At 39.0% G+C, this 26,366-nt stretch overlaps 1 protein-coding gene across 1 annotated transcript in view; it reads left to right on the forward strand.

Annotated features, from left to right (window-relative positions):
• The first annotated feature begins 328 nt into the window (after nucleotides 1–328).
• LOC139733788 (protein unc-80 homolog) overlaps nucleotides 329–26,366 on the forward strand; it is a 50,169-nt gene continuing 24,131 nt past the window's right edge. The window contains exons 1-5 of the mRNA XM_071644593.1: nucleotides 329–590; nucleotides 1,911–1,959; nucleotides 17,179–20,214; nucleotides 20,882–21,073; nucleotides 24,903–25,056. Coding sequence (XP_071500694.1) covers nucleotides 499–590; nucleotides 1,911–1,959; nucleotides 17,179–20,214; nucleotides 20,882–21,073; nucleotides 24,903–25,056 — 3,523 coding nt within the window. The 5' untranslated portion in view covers nucleotides 329–498. The remainder of the gene's footprint in view (nucleotides 591–1,910; nucleotides 1,960–17,178; nucleotides 20,215–20,881; nucleotides 21,074–24,902; nucleotides 25,057–26,366) is intronic.

Below are 26,366 nucleotides of genomic sequence, written 5' to 3' on the forward strand. Positions count from 1 at the left end.
CCCCGTTCGCATGGCCTCCCGGCACTGCACGCGTGCTTGACTGTGGCCGGCTGGATGTTGCGAACATCCAGAGGATGAAGAGGATGGGAGCGTTGTGAGACAGTGCAGTTCGCACGGGCACACACAGACTCACAGACACAGACACATCGTACGCAAACACACGACTGCAGCTGCAGCAGGCACGTTATTCGCCACATATACACAGCCAAGAAAGTTTCAGCCTGTATGCTCACGTCACACCAGCAGCTTTGCCCGGTACGGATTCGATGTGAAGTAAGAAGGCCAAATGCCTAGCGACATTTTCGCCACAGTTTTCGGCCTTCAGAATCCCGTAAACATCGCCGATCTGGCTTCTCGGTCGCGGATGAAGAGCGGCTAAAATGACGTGGATGTGCGAATAGCTAGCGTAAATCTTTTCCAATTTTGGAACAATCATGATCGGAAAACTGTAATCTTGGAATAGCAGGCTGAAGAAGACGTAATTAGAGGAAAGCGAAAATGGTGAAAAGGAAGAAGTCGGGAGATGATCCAAAGGATCTTGCAAGACAGATTCCACTTCCTATTCAGATATTTCTATGGCGACAAACCAGGTACGTCGTGATCGCGATCGTTCGTGCGACAATATAGGTCTATCGTTGTCTACTGTAATTCGTACATTTTACTTGGAACCGGAAAGCTAATTGTTGGAATTGTTGTTTGAGGTTGGTACTCTAGAACAAACGCCAGAAACGGTGCCCAAGGGGAAGTTCTAAGGGATAGGTGCCTAGCTGAGAATTGCATGAATACTTTAGTATGGAGTCTACCCTACATCTGAAGAAAAGCTAAAACAGTCCTGTTAGCGCTAGCCTTCATATCAGTCAACTGTAACAGTTGTGGGAATATCAAACCAAACTAGCGTACTTGTACATTTAGGTAATTGTTATTTATACTGGTATATCAGCAACAGGTATTCGACGTTTAACAAGAGATAACGAACAAACAAACACAAGAAGTGCAATTCAAGAGTACAACTGTACAACAAGTAAAGCTTTCCCCAGATCATTGCAGATTTTCTTCCCTAAGATGTCATGCAGGCTTGGAAAAAACCCCCAAAACAATCAAAATCACAATGTGGCCAGTGGGCCTTTCCAACCAGTGTTTCTCTGACATAACTTCAGGGATACTAATCAACGAAATAGACCTTCATTTTGAATAATATGGGAGAAAGAGTAACCAGATATTTTTCTAATCCATGTAATTTCTTGGCAGGGTCTAAGTTGGAAATTAGCCACACTATGCGTAAATCAAGACTGTGTTGTTAAATGTCCGCATTCAGTGAGAAATGGCTTGGGGCTTTCTTCCCTTGCCATGTTTACCAGCTTATTCTAAAGTAATATCAGCAGATGAATAGACATTGAAAAAACTTGAAGTTCAAGTTGTCGACTTGTTATGTGTTAATATGTTCTTTCAGTCAAAGATACGGGATATAAGATAACATATCGCCCATGGGCCGTTATCCAGGTCAAGCAAATTGCTATAATTGATAACACGGTCTCCTCCACCTGTATGTTATCTTGTGAACATAAAATGTCTATGTGTATTATACACATATTTACATCTCTAATTACTTTTGTCAGTATTTTGATGGGAACGTTGTATTTTCACAATGATTTGATTATTTTGTAAAAATGTAAAATCAAAACGAAAACTGAAACAGATGTAGACTAGGGTCTGATTGTGTTGCTATACGGCAGTTCAAGAAACAAAAAGGGAAAGTGAGTTCACATTTTAACTTTGTCATAGGGGTTAAAATTGACACATAAATGATTTATATTTCTTCTCCACACTCGCACATGATTATGGTCATCATGATAGCAGTATTGTTAGATGAAGTTACTGATATCGGGCCTTTGATCTTTGAACATCTACAGCCCATTCATCAGACCGAAGCTGACGAGGATATACGAGGCGAGCTGTGTGGTAAGAAATCAATCATCTTTTGACTTATTTTGATCTTTTTTTTTGGGGGGGGGGGTTGTCTTTCTTTTAAATCATTTTTTTTTTGTACGATGCTTATCATTTTGTATCTGTTGGTGTTGTTTTGCTACATGAAGTAAGATTAATTTTTAATGATCATTCATGATTTATTCTGGGATGATTTACATGTCTTTATGCATTGATGGAAGGGATGGGCTATCAACAATTTGTGTACGAGTATATTGTTGGCTGGCTTATTTGCCTGTTAAGCCTGTCAACATTTACATGTACAAGCAGAGATATCCTTGTTCCCCATGATGTACAAAAATACAAAATGTTCAAATGTACAGGTAACTTTGGTAACAATGAATGCTTTTACCTTCTGATTTTGTTACAGAGTACATTAAGTTATTTCATGAATGTGGTTGGAAAAGTTTTAAACAGTAAATAGAAAAAAACAGAGGGAAGGAAAGAAGTAGAATAGAAACAGACAGACACACACATAGACACGTGTGTGTGGCAAGATCTCTGCTTAAACCTTACAGTGCTTTATTCACTAATTGGCACAGGCAGCTGAAAATTAATTTACAGTGTATAGACATCATGTAATCCCTTTAATCTCTATTGTGTCACCATGGCCCTCCTGTTGGACTGAGGCAAATTGTTCAACCGCTCAGGTTCGGAGGAAGTATTTAAATTCTGACGAGAAAGCATGGCAAGTTACACTAGCTACATGTTAATGCCTGAGGGGAGAAAAGGTTCTAAGATATATAATGTTTGTTTTATGTTAAGTGCTGTCTGGGGCAAATTATTTGTATAGGGCCCCATTTTCTCTCTCTCTTCTTTCTTTCTTTAAAACAACAACTATGTCAGCTCTGACATAACAGATTCCTGTCCCCAGATGTGTATTTGTAATGGTTTTATCTAGTTGTATGTGAAGTTCAGTTTACACATTCTACAGAAGGCTGTATGATATCTGTACCCTGGTTGTTTGCTTGGCAGCATTTGTGCACTAGGGTTACAAATTTTTGGCATTGTTTGTCGTGATTACATGATTCATCTTGCCTCTGATCATTGCTGCATTCTGTAGAGAGAGAGAGAGAGAAGACATACAGCTATAGTAGGCCTTCATCTATAAAAGCCTTGTCAGGAGAGTCTTTGTAATAAATGGGCTACGTGTATCTAGGACGATGTTTACTACAATAATAGGGAAGAATAAACATAGTATTTTCTGACTTAATGTGCATTATCAAAGTTAGGAGCTGTTGAATAAAGTGTATCAATCTCATCCTAATTAGAAATGCTTCAAAGTTGTTGATGGTCAGCTTGCACTGTTCAGTTTAAACATTTAGTTCTACATGAGCCATGACTTCCAATGTTAACCAACATAGAGCAGATTTGATTTTGTTGTTGTCGTTTAACTTGTCATGATGTGCTAGCTATGTAATCGAATCACAGTTTGTCTGGGACCGGTACACATTAAGCGACTCAAACTACTGGTTGTGTCTTACAATGTTGTACATGTGGATGCAGTTGTATGATATATTTCAGATTGTAATTGGCTGCAGGCACACTGGATATTGCATTATGCTTCTTCCTTTTAATGCTCAATTTCTGTGAATTTTGGTAGCTATAATACCAAGATTAGAGTCTACCATCATGCAAACCTAAATCTATCTTTTGAAATGAATATCATGTGCTTTCCTTTTACATGAATGTGTGGAATTCCCTTCAATGTAGGATATCGTAGTATATTTTGGCAGACATGTACATGTAACAGTGAGATCTGTTGCTTGAATGACACTTTAATTGTTCTCTTGTTTCATATCTACTTCACTTAGCAGTTAGTTTGCTTCAGTGTAGTGTACATTGTGTTTGTGCATAAATACATCATAGGTTGACTGTAATCATGTAAAGAAGTATCTGTAAACATGATGAAAGATAGGTGCACACAATCCAGAGATGAAAAACTGTTGTAGGGCAAGTCCAAGATAAGGTCCCCTCAGAAGGCAAAATTTCATCTTTGCTCAATATTGACATGTTTGGTATCATTTTGAAGCTTATGAGTTGAAGTTTTGATTTCCATGGAGGAAAAAATGATATTATGTAAGTTTATGCAAATTTCAAGGGCTTCATTTGCATAAATGTGAAACACAGCGTTACGTATGGGACATTTATAGAAATTCATATTAATTCAAAGGAAAGCAAATGATATTTGATTAATATGTGGACATAAGAAGTTCATCAAATAGTTTAACTTGGTATAAAAATTCAGGGATTATGCAAATGATTATGCAAATTAGCTCGTGTCCTATCATGAGATGTCCCATACGTAACAAATTGAGGTCATTTTTTTAGGTTTTCTCTGAAATTGCTAAGGATACTTTAATGCCCTTTTGGAAAGTTCTAATTTATTGTTTAGAGAAATTAAATACCATAGAAAAAAGAAAAAACAGTAAAAAGAATATATTCTATTAGGCATTGAAATAATGTTACGTATGGGACAAATGCGTTACGTATGGGACATCCTCATACATATTGCATGTGAATGCATGTAGCTAGCTGGGAAGGTCTCTCAGTACGCAAATGGTAAATCATCCTGAAGAAAGCATCCCAACATTGTAGCTACTTTTTGAGTTTTAGACACTTGAAACAATGCATGTACTTGACTGAACAATTTTCAGAAAGGGGGAAGGGAAAATGGCAAAATACAAACTGAAAAGTCAGCATTAAAGGGAGGTATAGTTTTTGTAGAAATGGGGATTCAGTTTTCAACATTTAATGAGATGATTGGAAACCAATTATATGAATTACTAAAGAGCATACAATCCTAAGACCAGAGGAATTCAAAGTTTATGTGACAGAGATCCAATTTGAAATGGTTGTGATATATACAAAAAAAATATATAAAGTAAAATGATTCCTTTTTATTGCAAGTGATACACAAATTGTCCTTATTCAGTTTCAATAGTAGCCATGCCAGAATTCATGGGTATACATACTGAGGTGTGACTCGAATCAATGACCTGACTGCTAGACAGACATCCCACTCGATCACTGGGGTTCCACGCTGCAGGTATTGCTTATTTATCAAAATTAATATTTCTTGTATCAAGTTATTTTTTATTGAAACTAAATGGCAAACTGCCCTTCATCAATGGAAGTAAACACTTTAAACTATTCAATTTTTCAGTAGTAACAATTCTGATAAAAATAGGGCATACATACTCAGGTTGGTCATAAAAAATATAGAATATGATTAAATATGATTATGATGGTAAATATATGGGGAATATTGTTCCCTTGTCAATCTGGAACAGCATTTGAGTAATTTCAACTGATTCTACCTCAATGATTATGCAAAAAATGTGTTAATGGGTATTTTGCAAAATTATTTTGCAAAATACCCATATACAGGGTTCTCGCCAGGAATGTCTTCACGCTTGTCGGCATTTATGCGCGCTGTTCTGGGGGTGGGTACGGGAGGGGGGTTCCCCCTCCCGCGCGAAGCGCGGAAGCCTTCGCTAATGCTCAATACAACACAGATAAATCGCCGCTAAAATGCCACTAAATGCGACATTTTCACGGAGATGTAATGAACGTTGTGAGGGGCATATTCTCACAGAAACAATGCAGAAACTCCATACCTTTTGTTAGCGGCAGTTCCTAAATAATAAATGAAAGAGAAGTAGGTGCCGATGGTGGAGGTTCCGATTTCTTTTAGGCCTTTCCTGTTTCACTGTTGCAATAATTAGCCGCCTCTGCATGCATCGCAACAACGCGCGCCGTGTTGCTTTCTCGCCGTCTGCTCGACCACGTGGTAGGCCTATTGCATGCAGATGCGCGAGAAGCGATCGAGAACTTTCGGGACATCGTTGCACTTTCCTTTCTGGGTATACTGCGGTAGTTTGGCCGTGACATCAAAGAGATATCATACAAAAATGTAATGATGGTCATTATTCCGAAGGTTTGTTTAATCATAAAATGAAACGATTCATTACTGAGTACTTCGAAGGTTTGTAATCGGAAACAACGACAACACCAAAGGTCGGTACTACAGATGAATGTTCAAAATAAAACTGATTTCGTTCGAAGATTAACAAGCATTTTTTCTTTATTATTTTCCGATCAACGAACCTTCAGAAAGGAATCTATCATCTATCATCGTTATTGCTTCAGAAAAACAAACCTTCTGAATAAGAAAACACCCTTTTGGGGCCGTTGTTGTATTCCGAAATTATACTGGCAGAACATTCGAAATAACAAAATTGATTTCGTTTGGATATAAACGAATATTTTCTCCTTTATAATTTTTCTATTAACGATCATTCAGAATTAAGAATGTAGAGTATTATTTTGCCATTATTCTTTCGGAGTAACGAACCCTGAGGGTAAGAAAACTGTAACCGTTTTCATTTCTTCTTTATCGTTTTCCGATTAACGATCGTTCAGAATTAAGAATCTAAAGTATATTATATCGTTATTCTTTCGCAGTAACGAACCTTCAGAGTAAAAGAAAACTGTAACCGTTTGGGGCCGTCGTTTTATTCTGAAATTTCGAAATAACAAAACTGATTTCGTTGTGAAATGAACGGACATTTTTTTAAAATCATTTTTGGATTAACGAACCTTCAGAATAAGGAATAGAGCATTATTTTTGCATTAATCTGTCGGAGTAACGAACCCTAAGAGTAAGAAAAGTGCAACTGTTCTTGGGGCAGTTTTATTCCAAATTTCACTGGCAAAACGTTCGAAATGACGCACTGATTTCGTTTTGAAATTTACGGACATTTTTCTTTATTCAATTTTCGGTTAACGAACCTTCAGAATAAAGAATCTATTGTTATTACATCATTACTACTTCTGTCGGAATAACAGACCCTTATAGAGTACGAAAACACGCTGTTTTGTGCCGTCGTTTTATTCCGAAATTTCACTGACAGAAACGTTCGAAATAACAAAACTGATTTCGTTGTGAAATGAACGGACGTTTTTTCTTAATCATTTTTTTTTGGATTAACGAACCTTCAGAATAGGGAATCTAGCATTATTTTATCATTAATCTGTCGGAGTAACGAACCCTCAGAGTAAGAAAACTGCAACTATTTTGGGGCAGTCGCTTTATTCCAAAATTTCACTGGCAAAACGTTTGAAATGACGCACTGATTTCGTTTTGAAATTTACGGACATTTTTCTTTATTCAATTTTCGGTTAACGAACCTTCAGAATAAAGAATCTACAATTTATTATTTCATCATTACTACTTCTGTCGGAATAAGAGACCCTTAGAGTACGAAAACACGCTGTTTTGTACCGTCGTTTTATTCCGAAATTTCACTGGCAGAACGTTCGAAATAACAAAACTGATTTCGTCGTGAAATGAACGGACATTTTTTCTTAATCATTTTTGGATTAACGAACCTTCAGAATAAAGAATCTAGCATCATTTTATCATTAATCTGTCGGAGTAACGAAAAAAAAAATGAATCTTGGTGGCGATAACTGATGCTGGTGTAGAGAAAAACAAAGACAGCTCGCTCAAAAGATGCTTCCTTCTTTCAGTTTATTTTCTCCCCAGTCATTCCTATCGTTCTCCTCCCATGAACCCCTGCCATGCAGGGACGATGAACAAAACAAAATGTTACCGATGCTGCAATGAAAAAAAAAGAAAGAAAGAAACACGTCCTCAAAGCAAATTATCTATATACACTTTTCAAGTTGAACAAATTGATGTTCGTAATGAAGAATTAAAAAAAAAAGCACGACCTCAAGCAGTGGGGAAACTTGATATCATGGCTTGTGGAAATTTCCACGATATTTCCACGAAAGCCATGTGTCAGATAAAGAATGTCGCGCGTACTGCCACCTTGCTTCAGTGGTCGTAAACAGCGTGTACATAGCATGTAAACCAACTGGGAACATTGATGAATGATCATCATTTATTTTCTGCCCATGAAGGCCCCCTAACCCACCTTTTAACAAACCAAGCCAGAAGCACGTGGAGCATTACGTATACGTTGAACTTGAAAGACCATCATGACAGAATTACTATAAATTTCGGCCCGGAGAAGGAAAATGGAATATTCACGAATGACGTTTACAAATCCATAGAAATTGAAAAGGCTAAAATGGAACGCATGGCTTTTTAGATTTAAAAAAAAATAACCCACTGAAACTACCAAAACCTAAATAACAATTTGCATTTGCTTACTCCATCGCACGTTCTTTTTTCTTTTCTTTTTTTTTTACGAAAAATGGAGTTAATTTTCTCTCTGCGGCAATGCTTTGAACGCATCTAATTTTGCGTCATTGCCGATGGCCAGCTTCCTAAAGAATTGATACGAATCCTTTCAAATATACGAAACAAAGTCTAAAGATCCTGGATCCTGGCGGTGAATTTCGGTGGTATTATAAATCCTGCTCACTATCAAAATTTAATCATCTGTTCCTTGCACCATTTTACCAACCAACTGTTCCTGAAAATTTCATCCTAATCTGTTCCCAAATTTTGACTTATTTTGCGAATAGAGAGACAGACAGGCAGACAAACTAACAAAGAAACCAAAGCAGCCAAAAAAAAAAAAAAAATACAACCTTTGGCGGAGGGGGGCATGCATTTCATATCGTTTGTTTTTGCGTAACCCGACAACAAGCGTGACAACAAGCGAGCACGTGTCAGCCTTCCTCAGCCTCCCTCGGCCTCCGACCCTCTCTTCCCGTCCTCTCTCTCCCTCTCACAATACACTGTAGCGTTGTACACGCACGCGGCTGGATAAGTGGCCGGCTGGGTGCTTGTGCATGTGTGTGTGGATCCCAAATCAGAGCGCATGTGGTGAGCAAGTGTGTGATGTGGTGTGTATCTGCAGGGAGGTAGTACGTCGCTCTGTTGAGCCGCGTTGTTGTGATCGGTGCGGTGACTGCGTGGGTAAATTTTTGCGCTTGTATAAGTATGTAAACTGCTGCTGCTTTCAACATCTAGCTTCTTTTCTAGCCAGATAATAAAGACTGAAAAAGGCGAGAAATTGGTCCGAACTTAGCTCGTCAAGCAAGTTACCCTTGTCGGCAAGTTCACGCGTGGTGTTACCCTTGTCGGCAAGTTTTACCCTTGTCGGCAATTGCTTCTTCAAACCGCACGCTTGTCGGGGCCGACAAGGGTGATATACGCTGGCGAGATCCCTGATATAAACTTGGTTCTCCACACACTAAACGAATGGGGACAAAGGGCATGCATACTCAGGTTGGTCAGAAGAATATAAAAATATGATTATATGATTATAATGGTGAATATTCAGGGAATAATGTTTCCTTGACAATCTGGATCAGTATTTGAGTAGTTTCAACTGATTTTACTACAATAATTATGCAAAATACCCATAAACATGGTTCTTCACACACTAAATGAATGGGGGACAAAGTGTCCCACACGTAACTGTCCCATACGTAACACGTCATGTCTGTCTTTAATTAGAACCTGTAATTAGAGCTTTTTGCCTAATGACATGAAACTTACCTGTGATAATCTTGAGTGTTGTGACTTTCATCACAGTGAGTTACAAGTTGTAGAATGAAATACTTTCAGAGAGTTTTTAGGTTGAAAAAAATGTTCAAAAAAACAAAAGTTTTCTGGTCCCATACGTAACGGCACATATTTTCTCTTCTAGAATATAATTGTCAAGGTATTTTTTCTCAGTTTTTTACATGTTTATACTTCTCCTAGATATCAATCACCATGATGAAGTTCAATATGATCAAAGGCCATTAACACTATTTTTCATGTCATAAAAGTCTCTGAATGTCCCATACGTAACACGCGCATTATCTTGGACTTGCCCTGTAATATGTTAGATTTCAAAAACATCTGTTGAAATTAATTTGTTTTTGAAATGGGACAGAGGACATTTGTTCTCTTGCATTGTATTTTAATGGCAGAGAAAAACTTAATATCTGATGTGTGACAGTGAGTTGTAGTTAAGATGGCCATTATATACTTTAGACAAGCGGGCTCCTGGACATGACAGCCTGGTTTATGGTATGCTAAATTGGTATCATTTTTAAGTTGTGTTTCATTGATTGCAAAGCACTTTCTAAGGCCATCTTTTTTTTTCATAAATCTGACGTAGAAAGTCTATTTGGAACACAGTGCCATCAAGAGACATGAATAATTCCTTGCAATTTATGTACTTATTGTAAGTTTACTTTGTAAGTCATATACGGACATAAACGTGCTCCATGCAGTGATACAATTTCCCATTTGCTCAGTTTATGGACTCGCTAGTTCTGTGATTTTTATGTATTAGCAGCACAGAGTATTTTTGACACTGTGCTTCATGTATGCAAACTAATTTATAATTGAATACTAATGTCCACATTGACCTCGTGTAGCAAGTTCAAATTTGGCACCACTAATGAAAGCTACATGTATGTGATGCAACAGGAGACTTTTGAATGATAAGGATATTCAGAAGTTCATAGTCTGTCCCTTTAATCTCATTCTGTATGAATATTGTTGCAGTGATTGAATTCACTGGGTAAGTCATTGGAATGCTGTGTTTGTGGAAAAAAAGAACTCAACAAAAAAAAAACGACATTGTTTGCTCCTCCGATATGGCAAATGTCATTGGATGTTCAAATTCACCTGGTGGACGTATTTTTAGAAATTGCCCACCTCTCGTTGTGGCCAAATAATACATCCCTGACGTCAATGTCGACTCAGCCCTCGTTCGACTAAATGAGTGCATTTGCGTGCTGATCGATTCAGCAACCTCCCCCCCCCCCCCATCTCTTTTTCCATCATTCAGATCGGAGCTCCAAACAATGTGCGGTGATTTGACGATTTCTATTGTGCACTTGATCACATTATTCAGTGAGTGATTATTTTGTTGAGAGAGGTGTTAGACTGATCATTAGTGTTTAAATTCATGACGTATTGTGCTCAATGCATGCAGTCCTATGACCAGAAATTGCACATTATGCATTTACAGGTGCATGATATCATTATTGAAATAAAATCAGCTTTAGATTTCAATTGAAATTTTGTAGAATGATCATCTACTGTTTATTCCACAATTCTGCTATGAGAGGTACATTTTGAATGCAAAAGCTTCAAGTGCACATCTGTAGACAATTTAATATTTAACTGACTGTGGGCTCTTTCTTCTTGCATTACAAGTTTTGTTAGTGTGTGTCTGCTTTTTATATGCCATGTAAAAATGAAAACTGAATAGATTGCAGAGCCAGTGGGCATACATTTTGATAATAAGAATCAAAACAGTGCAGTGAGGCTGAACTCTGAGCAGATACTCACAGGAAAAACAAAAATAAAACTAAGAAATATTGCAGGTGTTTAGTCTGAGAAACAGCTTTTGCTGATATGTTGTATATAAGGGGATTACCATTAATACCAGTTAATGCAAATAAATTCAATTTTCCTTATGTGAGGTTTTAAGAGAAATGACCGATTATTTGTGGAAATAATACATGTAGTTCAGTCTAAGATATTTCGAAACCATCCCCCAACAAAGAAAAGAAAAACATACAAAGGGATCTACTGTACATGTACATGTACCTGTACATTTACATTGTATGCCTGATGTGATCTGTATAGACAGACTGAATCGATAATGTGTAGATTTCATTTAGTGAATTTTCAAGGGCATTCTGCTTGACTTATAAAAATGGAATCATGATTAATCCTGTTTCTACATATTTCTGTAAAATAATGACAAACAATGTTCAAACCCAGGGACAGGGGATATTATATGTTGTATTGAAAGTCTGTTTTTACATCACAGTGCATAATAACCCAAGAAGATTTCAGTCGTGCCAATCTACTGGTTAAAAAGGATTCTGGCGATCATTGTACGTATGTGTATGGTATGAGATGTCATATGTTCTGATACAATGTATGTCTTGAGTGTAAAGAGAATCAAGGCAACAGCATTTGCAGGGCCAGTGGAACATTTTAAATGGAAGGAAAGGGGAGGGGTGATGATTACTATCTAGTATCTTTCTGGTCTTAACGGGAAAGGAATCTTGGGATCAATCCCATAAAATGTTTGGTGTACATGTATGTAGTGCATTTGTAATTTTCTAATTTTTTCACATATATGTTGAATTGTTAATTTTTCAGTAGGGCAGAAGTGTGTGTGTGTGTGTTGGGGGGGGGGGGGGGAGGCTGTACCCCCTTTCCTCCCCCAGGCCCCCATGGTTACATGGCCCATGAATTCACTGTGAGATGCCCTCACGATCGAGTGTCTTTGGCTTTCGTAAACTCCCCTGTCATTTCACCGCATTAGACGTTGAATTGATTTGTCAGGCATCACAGGGTGTTGGCTCGCTTCGGGAAAGCAATTAGACAGCAAGTGTCCTGTTTATGAGATCTGTGACAAGCTGGTGGCGACGAGAATTCCTGCCCGCAGCACAATGCAAATAAGTATTGCTCCCCAGAGCAACGAGGAAGATTCCTTTGCGTCTGTGCATGTATACGTTTGTTTAAGTCCTTGCATCCCAATGATGCAATTTTTACATTACATGCTAATAACATCCAATGGAGCAACAGTGTGTGCAGAACAGATTGGGTTAAATCAGTAGCCCTCCCCATCAGAAATAGGCCTACATACTCGGTAGTATCAGTATTGCTCCCTCTGTGCCGATGAAGATTTCCGTTTTATGATTTGATTGAAATCTTTGCATGCTGGAAGTTTAAGAGTTAATTGCACCATCCATGCAGTTGTGCCTATGTAGCAATAGGGTGTACAGCATGTAAGGAGTGTGAAATATAATTAGTAAATTTGTACTGATCATCATTTTTAAAATCATTGCTCATGTGTGTGTGTGTGTGTGTGTGTGTGTGTGTGAGTGTGTGTGTGTGTGTGAGTGTGTGTGTGTGTGTGAGTGTGTGTGTGTGCATGTGTACAGGTGTGATTTACAGAAGATACAAGTATGTATTTATCTGTTAGTGTGTGTATTTGTGTGTGTGTGGGTGGGGGGTACTGTTAAATGAAACAGAAATCTAAATCACTAACAACAAAATTGACCAGTATTTTCTTTTGGGTGCATCTCTACTTAGTATTTCTATTTCCTTTTAATACTTCAGTGTTTAGTTGGGTTTTTTTTCCCTTGCTTGAAATTACATTAAAGTTTGTCAATGTTAAAATGTATTTTATTGTCTTAGGATGTCTATGAGATTGAAAGATACCTACATGTACTGCATGCTCCTAATCATAAATAGCTACTGTACAAGCTGAAATTTTCGCGTACAGATATTTTCGCGAATTGCTACTTGAAGGACATTTTCGCATGTTGTTAATTTCGCGGTTGCAAAGGTCTAAGTGAACTTACTTATTCGCGCATTGTTATTTTTGCGGTTCAAAGGCGATTTGCGAAATTCGCGAAAATAAAACCACCAAGAAAATTTCAGCTCGTACAGTATTCCCCACAATGCTCTATCCCTCCCCCTCTCTCTCTACATAATCAGTCACATTAGTTTAATAGATATAATGAATCATTTAGTAATATATGAGTACATACATGTAGATGTTCATTTTCTACTTTGGGAGTGGCCTGACATATCCCTTTAAGATGACAGGGTAAAGAATAATTAGTTCTTGTCCCTTGTACACTGGGAGGGGATACTCAAAAGACATAAATTAGTTTTCATGAGCATTTTAGTTGATTTTAATTGAGATAGTGCAGATATGCCAATGAATCTGACATGCATGAATTTTGTGCCTGCAAATTATAAAGTGATTGAATGTGTCTACCAAAGATACCAATTCAACGTCTTTTTAAAAATGATAAAAAAGAAATCTTTTGCAATGATAGAGAGCTGAAAATGTGCCTTTCCCTGATGCAAATTATTTTATCAATAAGATTGTTGCCCTCCACTTGAGTCCCATAGTTCATTCATTCATTCATTTTCACTTTGTAAAACATGCATACAAAAAGATATGGCAACAATACAGTGTATACAACAGTATGATACCATTGATACAACAATGCAAAAGGCAAAACTTAGATCTTTTAGCGAAGGCGTTGACACCAGGCAATGTAGCCTGGTCAAGTTAGCCATGAAAAAAATAAACCCAGTGGGTTTTTTTTCTTTCTTTCTGTGAAATACAATCCACACATTTAAGCAGACACACACAAACACACACACATCCATACCAACACACACAGCACACTTTCAATGCAAGACACCTAGATCCAGAAACACACCCCCACCTTGCTAAAATCATATCAGTGCACTATTGTACAGAATCATCATAATATACCAGTTTCAGATTATTTTTCAAGTTACAACCTCTTGAAGAGGTTTCTTTTTGATTTTTAAAGCATCCACTGTCTTATTACATTTTACATCATGAGGAATACAATTCTAGATTTGTGGACCTTGAAAGAGTATAGGCAAATTGATGTAAAGCTGATATCTCCCTTTAAGGGGTAACATGTAGGCAGGCTTTCTACAAGGATAAATGTGTACGGAGCACTGGGGTCTGAGGGCAGAAGTGTGTGGAGGTGAAATGCACATTATGCCGAGAATTCCTTGTTCGTGGCATTTCAATCAGGTCTCCAGCGGTGCGCAAATAACGTCTAGCTCGATATCTCCCTGACTGCCTTGCATACTTAATGAGGTCTTGTTTCAGGGGATGCAATCGGCCTTGTATGATTTCAGTATTGATCTTTGTGAGATATCCAGCAAATGGTTTTGCAGGCAATGTGTGCTTGAATATTGTGTGGAAATCAATTCTATCTTTTAGTTTTATTGAATAGTGTAATGTGGTGTGGTGTGATGTGAAGTTGATCTTGATCTTGCTTGAAATAGCAGCATATTACTTTAACCTTTAATATTCACTAGGCATACATAAGAGGATGCCTTGTTTCCTGAAATTATAAAGTCTAATTTCTGTCATGATACAGGCTCTATCACATTTTGTAACAATCATTAGTGCAGAATATTTTTCAGATAGTATACATTGTATGGAAATTGCTTGTCAATCGCTTATCTTCTGATGTGCATTTTGCACTTGATAAAAATCATGCCATGTACACGTACATTTCAAAAAGACGACATCATATGATTGACCTTAATTGTGTGACAGGATTTCATCTCAACCCATAATAATGTCATTATCTGTGACTGTACCATTTCAGATGTTCTCTCTAATTCTCAAGCAGTTTGTAATGAGAATATGCTGGAAATAAATGTTTCAATCATAATGCAACATCCTGTTTAAATTCATTCAGGGTAAAAAGAAATTTTGCATGACACATTTTGGTGATGGACTTGATTTTGTCTCTTTACCTTCCCTGCTTTCTCTATGCTCTTTCTCTGTCATTCTATCTTGTCCTGTATGAACACGAGTATCAATAAATCTTTCAAAGATGCGACTGTATATATGCTTCCCCTGTCTTTTGTTATCTCTTTACATCATGCCATCCTCCCTCTGTTTCTTCATATTGCTCTGGTTGTGGTAATAATGAAAAGTGATGTATATCTCACTTCCCTCTGTATCTGTCTATCCATTAGCATCTCTCCTTCTCTCTCTCTCTCTCCTCGCTAGCTGGCACGAATCTTTGTTTGACAGTTATGAATAATGAAGTTGTTTGCACCTCCCTTTCCTGTTGGATCTCCACCCCCCCCCCCCTTTCTTGCTTTCATTCTCTAACTATCTAATTCACTCTGTCTGAGCAGTCATGGATGACACATGTAATTTTGACAACCTAATTAATAAGCGAGAATGCTGCAAGCCGTGCTTCTTTGATTCCTTTTTGGCTTGATTGCTGAAACAGCACTGACTGGATGCTACCATTTTTTCCCTTTTTTTTTTGTCATGACAATGATTGACTGTAATTCATTTCATAATGAGCAATTTTTGCTAAAAGGGAACTTACAAATCAGCAAAAGGAATTGAAGGATGAGAAGGAATATCGGAGAGTGAAAATTATAGGTACTTTGATAGATTATATTGCCTTACATGATATCTGAAGTACATATTGAAATGGTGTCTAGCCATTTGTGGTTTGTTAGAGAGTCTTTAAATTATAGAAAAAGTGGTACATTCATTACTGTAAAACACAATATTTTCACGGCATGACATTTTCGTGAATTGAGCCGATGGCCTTTTTCGCGGCATGAAATTTTTGCGAGTTGCCTCTAACATTTAATGCATATATAGTGTAGACAAGAACTTTCATGTGCATTTTAATTTCGCGAATCTTGGCTCTCGCAAAATTCGCGAAATTAAAATGCACGTGAACATTCCTCGTTCTACAGTATTTCACTCAAAACAGTATACATGTACTTATTCATCAGCAATATGTAGATGATGACAGGTAGGAGAGTGAACCTGCATGTACATGTCAAATGTTCCATCTGGATGGCTTGAAGTGCTATTGAAAGCTGGGCAGTGTATTTTCACTCGATATATCATTTTAAAACCTTTATGTTAGAATATTTTGTATATTCTTCCCTACAGCAAAAGTCACTATCCAGTTTATCACACGCAAGTTTGTAGTCATTGTTCTACATTGTATAAGAACACAATATCCCTTTATACTTTCCCGTATACATGGCATACAGTGTATGTTGTATATTTCACAAATATACATGTAGTATATATTGCAAATATGGATTTGGAAGAGAGTAACAAAGTGAAATTTAGTAGTATTTGTGTTCAGTGAGGGATTGGGCAATATTTTCATGTGCAGGGTCAATGTTTCATGCCACAGTGTGTCACTGTGTATATTTTAATACCAGAGAAGGTAGACATCTCGGGAATGTGATATTTGCCAGACTTGATGGGGATCTAGCTGAGATGTCATATCCCCAAACTGCCATGATGTGACGTCATACTGTAAAATTTTACAGTGCTGTTAGATTCAGCGGAATAGTTCGGAGATGGTTCTGCCACATGCAGTCTGACATGTTGCTCTGGGTTAACTGTAAATCATTGGGACAAGAAAGAATAATGGCTTATTGGGCACAGATTATTCTATGATGAAAAAAAAAGAACAAGCCCTTTGTTCTCCTGAGGGATAACACAAATTTCCTATCAAAATCATCAGCAAAGAAGACATGCATGAGTATGTTTTATGTTGACATGAATTTGAGTTAAAATTTTACCCTCCATTACAGTGTCCCCTCTCCATGCAGGAGTGAAAACCATTCAGCATAGCAATTTGTGACATGTACACTTCTCTTGATTCTTTTGTTTCCCACAGTCATTTGAGCGTGTCTTGGTGGAAAACAAGCTCCATGGCCTGTCACCTAGCCTGTCAGATGCTATTGGGAGCATCCCACGATGGCAACTGATCCAAGCGGCCCTGCCCCACCTCATGCACTGCTGCGCGGCTCTTCTCAACAACAGGGCCAAGCTGGGTCATGCCGACAAATTGGGCGTGGCAGAGACCAAGCTGCTGTACACCCTCCATTGGGTACTCCTTGATGCCCCTGATGAATGTGCCCAGGAGAACAGCTCAGATGATTCCCAGAGTGACACTTCTAGCCACATGGTCCTGGAACATCCGCTGACCACGCTCCAACTCTTTGTCTACCTGTTTGCTCCTCTGGTCTACAGTGTCAAGGAGTCTGATCTGACGTTTAGGTTGGAGAGTGGCCTAAAGTTATGGCGTGCCTTGTGGGATCACAAACAGCCGGACATACCGAGTATGTCAGGTTTGGTCAAACCAAGACGTATCATTCGTGTTGGGAGGCGGCATCACCAGATGAAAACGAGTCCAGTCATGAACAAGGTGGCGCCAAAGATAGAAAACAAGATAGATGAGGTGGAGGAGAAGAAAGAAGAGGAGCCCGAGCCGAAGGAAGAGAAGAAAGACCAGGAGAAGGAGCCCGAGAAAGAGGAAGATGAAAAGGAGGAGCACCGACCTATTGTACCCCTGGCGGACATATCAGAGGTCAGTAGGTTGAGCACTCCTGCAGATGTTCCTTCAGTGAGCTTGGAAATCATTTGTGAGATGTGCAACACTCCTGTCACAGGCAACCAAGCCTGCAGCTGTGGGAACCTGAAGGTGTCTTCAGGATTCAACTATGCCCAACTCCAGGATGGCCTGAAGGCAGTCCAGAAGCGGAAAGATTCCGACCCTAATGCGTCCAAGATGGCCCCTAGATCAGCACCTGTGGACTTTTCCCCTCCTCCCATTCGGAAAGTGCGTCCTCAAACACTGGAATTGTCGGGAGAGGGCAGCAACAGCAAAGATGATGTCAGAAATCATGATGACCATTCAAATACGGCGTTTACTCCGCCATCTTCTCCTCCTCCTGAGATACCGGTCAGGCGATTACCTCAGCGACTGAATGATGTCTGCTCTGCAACACTGTTTGATGTTTCCGTCTTGCGTTGCCTGTTTAGCCCACACTGGGCTGAGGATGGTGTCTACTGGGCTCTGACATACATCTTAACTCGTCTCAGACAGATATCAGATGAGACCATCGCGGCAGAGCGGGTGAGGCAGAGAAGCAACTCCTCGCCCATCCCACAAATCACTGTATCACTCTTCAATCCGGCTCCTGGCCCGCCACCAAAGAAATTTTCAGTTCCGACTTCATACATGGGAACATCGCTGGACAGTGCCTTTCGCATGGCCGAGGTTCGGCAGAGAGAGGCACAGGCATTCACGGGCTCACCTAAAAAGATTAAACTGGATCAATCTCCATCCAGTTTTGCTCCACCCAAGAAGGTCCATCTGGTGGAGAGAAAGGGCTCAATTGAAAGGAGGAACAGCATTGAGCGCAAAGGCGGATCAGATGCTGTGCGCTCTGCCAAGTTTCCTAGGAAGACAGGGCGAGTTTCTGGCAGAGCAAAGGTGGGAAGCTCCCTGGTACCAAAGCTCATACAGGAGGAAATTGAGGAAACCAAAGGAGTGAATTCCAGCATAGACTGCAAGCTTGATGAGCACACAGCAGACACAAATCCACTCATTCCGTCCCAAGAGGAAGCGAAGAACCCAGGCTTCGCCATTCCTAAACTAGAGCCATTCAAGTTTAAGATTGATGTGATTCAGTTGAAAACCCTACCCTCCTTGATCAAAGCTGGTGAGCAGAACCAGGATAATTCTCCTCATTGTGATGTGAATGAACATGAGCTGACGCACTCCCTTATTGAACCTCACCAGTCAAACATTGCACTGACAGCCTCTGCTGCCTCACTCGACATCACCAGGCCCTTAGAGCTTCCAGCAAGGCAGACGCTGACCATCTCACCCACCAGATTGACAGCTGGTAGTGAAAAGCAGTATCCCACTCCTCTCCCTCAACTGGCTACTGCAAACAAGTTCCTCCATCCCGCTCCACAGGTGTTTTCTGCAGCAGAGTGTGTCACTGTCTCAAAGATTGTGAACAATTCGATTTCATCCGCAGCCTCTGTATCTTCCACGCCAGTGTATAAATCGTTGCCAAAGCCAGCCCTCAAGTCATCCGTGCACTTGTCTACGCCAAGGTCCATCGCAACAAAGCTGCCGTGTTCACCACCTCCGAGATTTGTAACCACAGTCACTCCAGGATCTCCATCCTCGTCACCTGTGCCACCCACTCCTGCCGGACACGGTGCTGCTCCTGCAGTTCATTCGAAGAGCATCCAGGAGAGGAAGACCATTCCCATCCACCGGGCCAAAGCCCAAGTCTTGCAGGTGCCAGAATGGAATAACAGTGACCTGGAAGCACCAATGGCGACCATCATAGAGCCACCCAAGAGACTTTCAAACGGTACTATGGTCCAGTCGGAGGTGGAGGTCAAGACCCTGCCAAAGCTGACAATTCCTCCACTTCCACTGTCCCCCAGCGCCAAGCCACCACCCCTGCCGCTGACAGGCCCGCCTCCCATCACCCCTCCTCCAGTCACCTCTCCACCAAAGCTCTCGCCACCGAAAAGGGAGCAGCCCAGGCTTGTCAAGGCGACAGTGATTCAGGAGGAGGAGGTCCATGATTGGCAGATGATGTCTCCACAGGAAAATCATCCCACAAACAGTGACCATCTGCCTACCTACGAGGATGATCATGAGATAGAGGAGCCTACTGAAACTTGCGCTCTCCTCGTTCCACCACCGAGGGACACCACCAAGAACCCTTTCAATCCAGCTGAGAACTGTCCGACACCGGGAAACGATTGCGTGGGTCAGAGGACTACCTTGAATATTCCTGCTTCCCTGCTGCCGAGAAGTGCGTCAGATACATTTGTCAATTACACAACACAGGAAGAGCAAGAAGTGGCAGAAGCACCTGGTTCAACATACTACATTCAGGTATGTGTGCAAGTTGAAATGTAATTTCAAGGACAATATAAAACTGTTTTATGTAAGCTAACATGGGTTTCTGTTAATTCAACAGTGTATGATATAAAATCGATATACACATATTGAAAAGTTCTCACATGATTGACATCACATGCAAAGCTTTGATCAGTCATGTTCCCCATTTCAATCAGAACTGTCTCTATTAAGCATTTCCTGTATAGCCGTAGCTTATCTTGCAAACAAACTTGATGACAGGGGATATGATGTTTGGACCATCAAATCCCATTTATAAAGCTGCATGGTACCAAGAAATGTTTGTTATTGAGGATAGAAAGTGCCCAAGTAGGTGTAGCCACGTGATGTTCCTTTTGATACCATCTCACAAAAGGCAAAATTGCGAAAGCAGTTAGCCGTTCTCCATATCCGATGTTTGCTTTGGCACTGTTTCACTTGTTGGAGACTTAACGAAATCGGATGAGAGGTGCAGTTTTGTGCGAATTTGGAACTTTCCCTTTGCCGCAATGCACCTTTTCATTTGCTTGCAGACAGATACTAGTCGTAGGTGACATTACCTTTGTGTGAAAAGTATGTGCTCTCTACTGGAGATTGGCAACAATAGATAGAAAATGTCTTGAATGGATTATATGTCTGTGCATTCTCTCAATGCACCATACAGGAGAACGGACACCTCAACTTCTCGGTTATCGTCAAGGCCCTCCACACGATCGTCACCAAGGAGACCAGTGCCCGGGTGTGCGACGTGGCCCTCAACATCATCGACACCCTCCTCGAGTTCAGCGTCATCAAGAAAGGTGAAAGGTCGAGCCCGCAGTCCAAGATTCCCGTGATCAAGGTAGAAGGAGAGAAGGTATTACGTCGGAGGATTCACACGCATTCTGTATCATGCATGACCCAAGTGGAGCCAGAAATCACCACCCCTTTCCCCTTTGAAAAAAGAAGAAATGTGTGACTTTATATGTATAAATGTACATATATATATGTGTGTATATGTATTTCATACATATATTTATATATATATACATATATACACACACACAGAGAACAAATGACCTTCTTTCAAAGACACAATCTCACCAAGGAAACCTGTATTAACTGCAATTTTAGATTTTTATTATATTTATACCTATTTTTGTGCTTTGTCACCTGTCACTCTTGTCTTGCTTTCATGCCAGATAGTCCTGCACTTTTTTCTTGTTTATATATATGTTTATTTTTTTTTTCTAGATTATATATTGTCAAAAGATGTCCCCAATGCTATTCCTATGTGGCCCCCTGGTGACCTTTTGGACAGATGAAGCCCCTTGAAAAGTTCTCATTTTTATTTCTTTTTTTCATATTTTTTTCCCCCTTGGATAAGTTCCCCTGTTGAGTATCCAAAATGTATGAACAGATTTTTTTTTTGTTTTTTTTTGTACCAGATATCCCTCCCAAAGTGTTTGAAACATTGATTTTGTGAGACATTGTACCAATATCCGTTCCCTGCTCCTTATCATGTTTTTGGTTTTGTTTGGGGGGGGGGGGGATTGCACCTGATGTCCACTGTTATGTCAATTAGGCACAAAATTTATATTACACACATGTAGAATGTAATGATGTCTTGACAATGATGTGAATATGTCCCTTAAAGTGTTCACATTATCCCCACAAAAATCTTATCAATTGATCACACTTGGATATTCCCGTCATATGTCCAAATTTATATATATATATATTTTTTCAAAGCCATGTCGTAACTATGAGAAGGGTTTGATGTGCAGGAATGGCTTGTGTTTGGCATCATGATTCTAAATCTGTGCATTTATAATTTTTAAACAAAAGTATATTTCTCTTCGTTTCTGTTTTTTATTTCCTTGACTAATATCTTCTGTGAAACTGCATAATGTATACTATACAGTATATAGATATACTCTAAATTTTGAATTTCCTTGATGACAGTGCTATGCTTTTCTGATCAGTGCATTTTGCAGCACATGTGAGGCCCCATCTAATAAAGTTTCTTGCCACTGATAAAGACAAATCACATGCTCTTTTATTCTGCATGCCTGTCATGCGTCTCCTCAGCTTGGTGCAAGCGTAACTACAAAATGCGTGCGGATTGTTCCGTCCTTTCAATATCGGTGAAGTGTTTAATCCCACTCATGCCAAGCCAAACCGAATACTGCTCATTAGTGCAAAGACAACCAATGAACTTCCTCTCTCAATATATTGCTGTAATTGTTGATAGACCCGTTTCTTTGTCGTTGTTTTCAGACGATGTTGCCAAAATTTCGAAATGAAATTAGCTTTGTGCTTGAATTCATAGGCATTAAGTGTTCAGATACTTTTTGTGGCCCATGTTTGACAGTGGTTGAAAAGAGATTTCTGCCTGTAGGTTTTTTGGAATGGCTATATAGTGAGATTAAACGCCCAACCACAACCTGTCAAATACTGTTGAAGACCTTTATGTAAATTGTTTCCCGAATGTCTTTTCTATCCCTCGTTTTAAAAAGTTCCTTCAGTAGTCTCCTACTCATAGGCATATACCGATGTATGGCTTCTGTTTTTATGCACCGACAACCTCTACTTGTGCTAAAGAGTAGAATTTTTTGTTTTTCCTCCTCCGTCTCTGTAGTATGTAGGTGTTCGCACACCAAAACTGCTTCACCTTCTGTATAGATCTTCCTGTTTCACCACTAGAGTGTTATTACTGTATGGCACCGGCGTCTCTTTGCTGGGGGCCCTTTGAAAAAAAAAAAGAGAGAGCAAAATGTCTCCACTATTCGTTTGGATCAGAGATGCAACAAGGGGTAAGGTATGGCGTCACAAACGAATGCAGCCGTGCAGATGGGGAGAGGGTTCGTGCAGTAGCTGTTCGAGCAAAATGTGTGTAGTGTGTGTGTGTGTGTGTGTGTACCTCAACCCTTACAGGGAGACTGTCTGTGTTTGTATACAAGGGATATACTCACATGCATGCAGGGCAAAATGTAGTGGGGACGGCTTGAAATGCTCATGTATCATACTCTTCAGTATTTTGAAGAAACTTTGGAAATGTAGGCATAACAAGAATGCATTGGTTCCCTTTCAAAAATCAAATGAAATTTAGTTAATGGCAAACTCTGTACACTGCAAATGAGTTGACTGTTATGAAATGCAAAATACTCAATATAATTTGTTCTGTGAGCACTCACATTCATCTTATTTTCAAACACATGTAATGAGGACTCAATAATATGTAACCGTATTCATCCAGTATCTAATAGGGATTCAAGTGTTTCAAACTTTTTTTCCCCTTGTTTCTCAAATATTACTGCAGTTCTCCAGTTGCATCATCTATGGTAGCATGGAGAAAAATCCAGAAATAATGTTGATGGAAAATTACTCTGTAATGGACAAAAAAAAAAGGGATTTAAAGAAAGCTGAAGTTAGTTCCTGCCAAGCAACAGGACATCAAGGAATCACTAACAATCTTTGTATGACTCAAGCCATACAAGTTGCACCTATGATAATCCCCGTGCACACTTCCTTAAACTGCTATAATAAGATGATAACGTCTGTATCTAACGAGGTGGCAATTCTAAGACACAGTCGAAAGAAAAGTAATGAACGAAGCCACTATGCTGCTCTAGCTAATCATTCCCGTGCCTTGCTCAAGGTGCTAACATTTGATTAGATGTGAGTAACACAATTTAAGCAGTTGGCATTTAAGCTTAATGGAGATTAACTGAACGCAATTTGATATTAATCAATTCTAATAAGTTTTAGATAGATCAACTGGACTAAATTTGATGAAAGTCAGCTTGTTCTTGCTTTGATATAGAATACCAACTGCTGTTTGAAACTTTTGCTGTGTTGTAAATAAATGGTTTTGCATTACAAGGAACTAACTCAACAATCCTTGCAACTAGCCTTCAAACTATCCCTATATATCACTTAATAGAATATATACACTGAAAGTAGTACTGTACTAGAATTTATCAATAAAGGAATGGAGTTGTCAGTGTAGAACGGTGAAGGAAGGTAAAATGAGGAAATGCAAATGGCTGGCCTTTAATTTTGCTTGTCTAGTCAAAAGCAAATTGTCAGAGAATTCAAGACAAGATGAATTTCATTTTTTTTTTGTTAAGCAAAGTGAAAAGAATAATGGTGCTCATATTTCTGTGTTTACGGTAGCTGCATTTTGGTTTTTTTTTATATATCTCTGCTGCATATCTTCTTTCTTATGATTCTCTGACTTCTGGTATTTACTGCATCTTGAGGATTACATGCTGTACGTCATTTCTGAGAAGGATTCATCACATGCAACTTTATGTATATTTAAATTAGATTAAATTAGATTAGATTCAATTCAATTCAATTCAATTCAATTCAATTCGTATTCTGCTTCCAATATCACATTTTTTTTTTTCTGATACAATGAACATACAGGTACTTTAAATGGAGCTTTTTTTTAACGATCATTGAACTTACTGAACTTATTGAACTTACTGAAGTGCCGCACATCCATCTTGGTAGTGTACCATGTAGAATGTAGTGCGGCAAGGGTGAGGGGCCTATTTGCCCTTAGTAACCCAGAAAATAAATTGAACCTGCAAAAATGAAACAAAAAAATCTCCAGTTATGATGGATTTTGAATAGATAGAGATAAAGAAAGAGACAGAAAAAAAAAAATGCTTGTTCTGCCATGTCGACTCTCGTAGGTTAAGACAGGTCAGAAGGACGCGGACACGGACACGGCCACGAAGAGCATGGAGGACATGACGGTCCACAACCTGGTCATGCAGACGCTGATCCAAGTCTTCAGGGCCTTCGGCTGCCAGCACGGCTGTGGAGAAGGGGTCAGGGGTCAGCAAGGTGAGAGAGAAGTACTATGTGACTTGATTTTTATTTCATTTCATTGTTTGTGGAGGCTCACTGGTTTAAAGTCTACAGACTCCTCAGTCCTGATTGTGAGGTCCCTGGTTCAAGTCCTGGCTAATACAATCAGGGTTGTTTTTCTTCTGTCTCTATGAGGGATAATCTGATATGATATATGAAATAATGTATTTAGCACATCTTGAAGACACACACACACACACACTCACACACACACACACACTTGAACTTATGTATGTATGTATGTATGTATGTATATATATATATACCTATATATATATTATTATATAAAAACATGTATATATATACACACACACACACACATGAAGAATTTGATTGCATGATGGATTTGGCGCAATTTTCAAACATTTTAAAGTTAATCCATCATAGAGTGAAAAAGTAAAGCTTTTCTCGTAATGCCTCACCTTTTAACGAGGAATAGTCTTGAAGTTATGATTAAAAAATCACACATTTTCTTACTATTTTATTTGTATGTTAGCAACTTAAATCACAAAAAGCTCAAATTAGCAAGAATGGAGTTAACTCATTTTGCAGTCGAACTCTTCATATACTTGTACATAAATATTGTCAGTAATCTTCACACTACCTAAACAGAACAGAAGAAGAAGACGCAAGAAATATTTTTGTTTCATTAAGAAAGAAATTTATCAATTTGGTTTGCATCTTAGCTTTGATTGTCTTGCTGATATGTTTTATAGTAGTCTGTTTTAAGTCTTATTTATCAAATTTTGATTCAGTTCTGGCAATGTCAATTCTGTCGTGATTAAGAGGAGTGTATTAAGTATCCTCATCATTGCTTTTAAGAATAATCAAAATGTTATTACTACTGTTATTTATAATGATTTCTATCAATTCAATCTGTCACTCCAAGCAGTGGTAGGAGTGTTGAATGATATATCCTTGTCTCGAGAGAACATTAAATGCGGGCAGATGAATAGTTCTCTGCATGATACTCATACTTGTACATCAATCAGTAGGGGTAAAAAGAAAGAAGAACTGAATCAGCATAGCGGGAAATTTTCTGGGCGTTTGACTGCATGGCATCAATCAATTTGCAACGGGGCAATTCCGTCCAAAGAAAAGGAAATGAGTTCAGATTTTGTTCCAATAACAGTAGATCAATTGTCTAAATTTTCTATCTCTTGTTGAGTACCTCATTTGTTAGGTGCTGTTTCAAAGCGAGACTTAATGATGTGATCTAATTAACAAAATCAGGAAAGCTTACTCATTTAAGCTTTGTGTACGGTCATTAATACACTTGTACGTGC

The sequence above is a fragment of the Diadema antillarum genome, unplaced genomic scaffold (assembly GCF_040938485.1).
Source record: "Diadema antillarum isolate AM-2024a unplaced genomic scaffold, OU_Dant_1.0 seq00000491_RagTag, whole genome shotgun sequence".
NCBI classification, from domain to species: Eukaryota; Metazoa; Echinodermata; class Echinoidea; order Diadematoida; family Diadematidae; genus Diadema; species Diadema antillarum.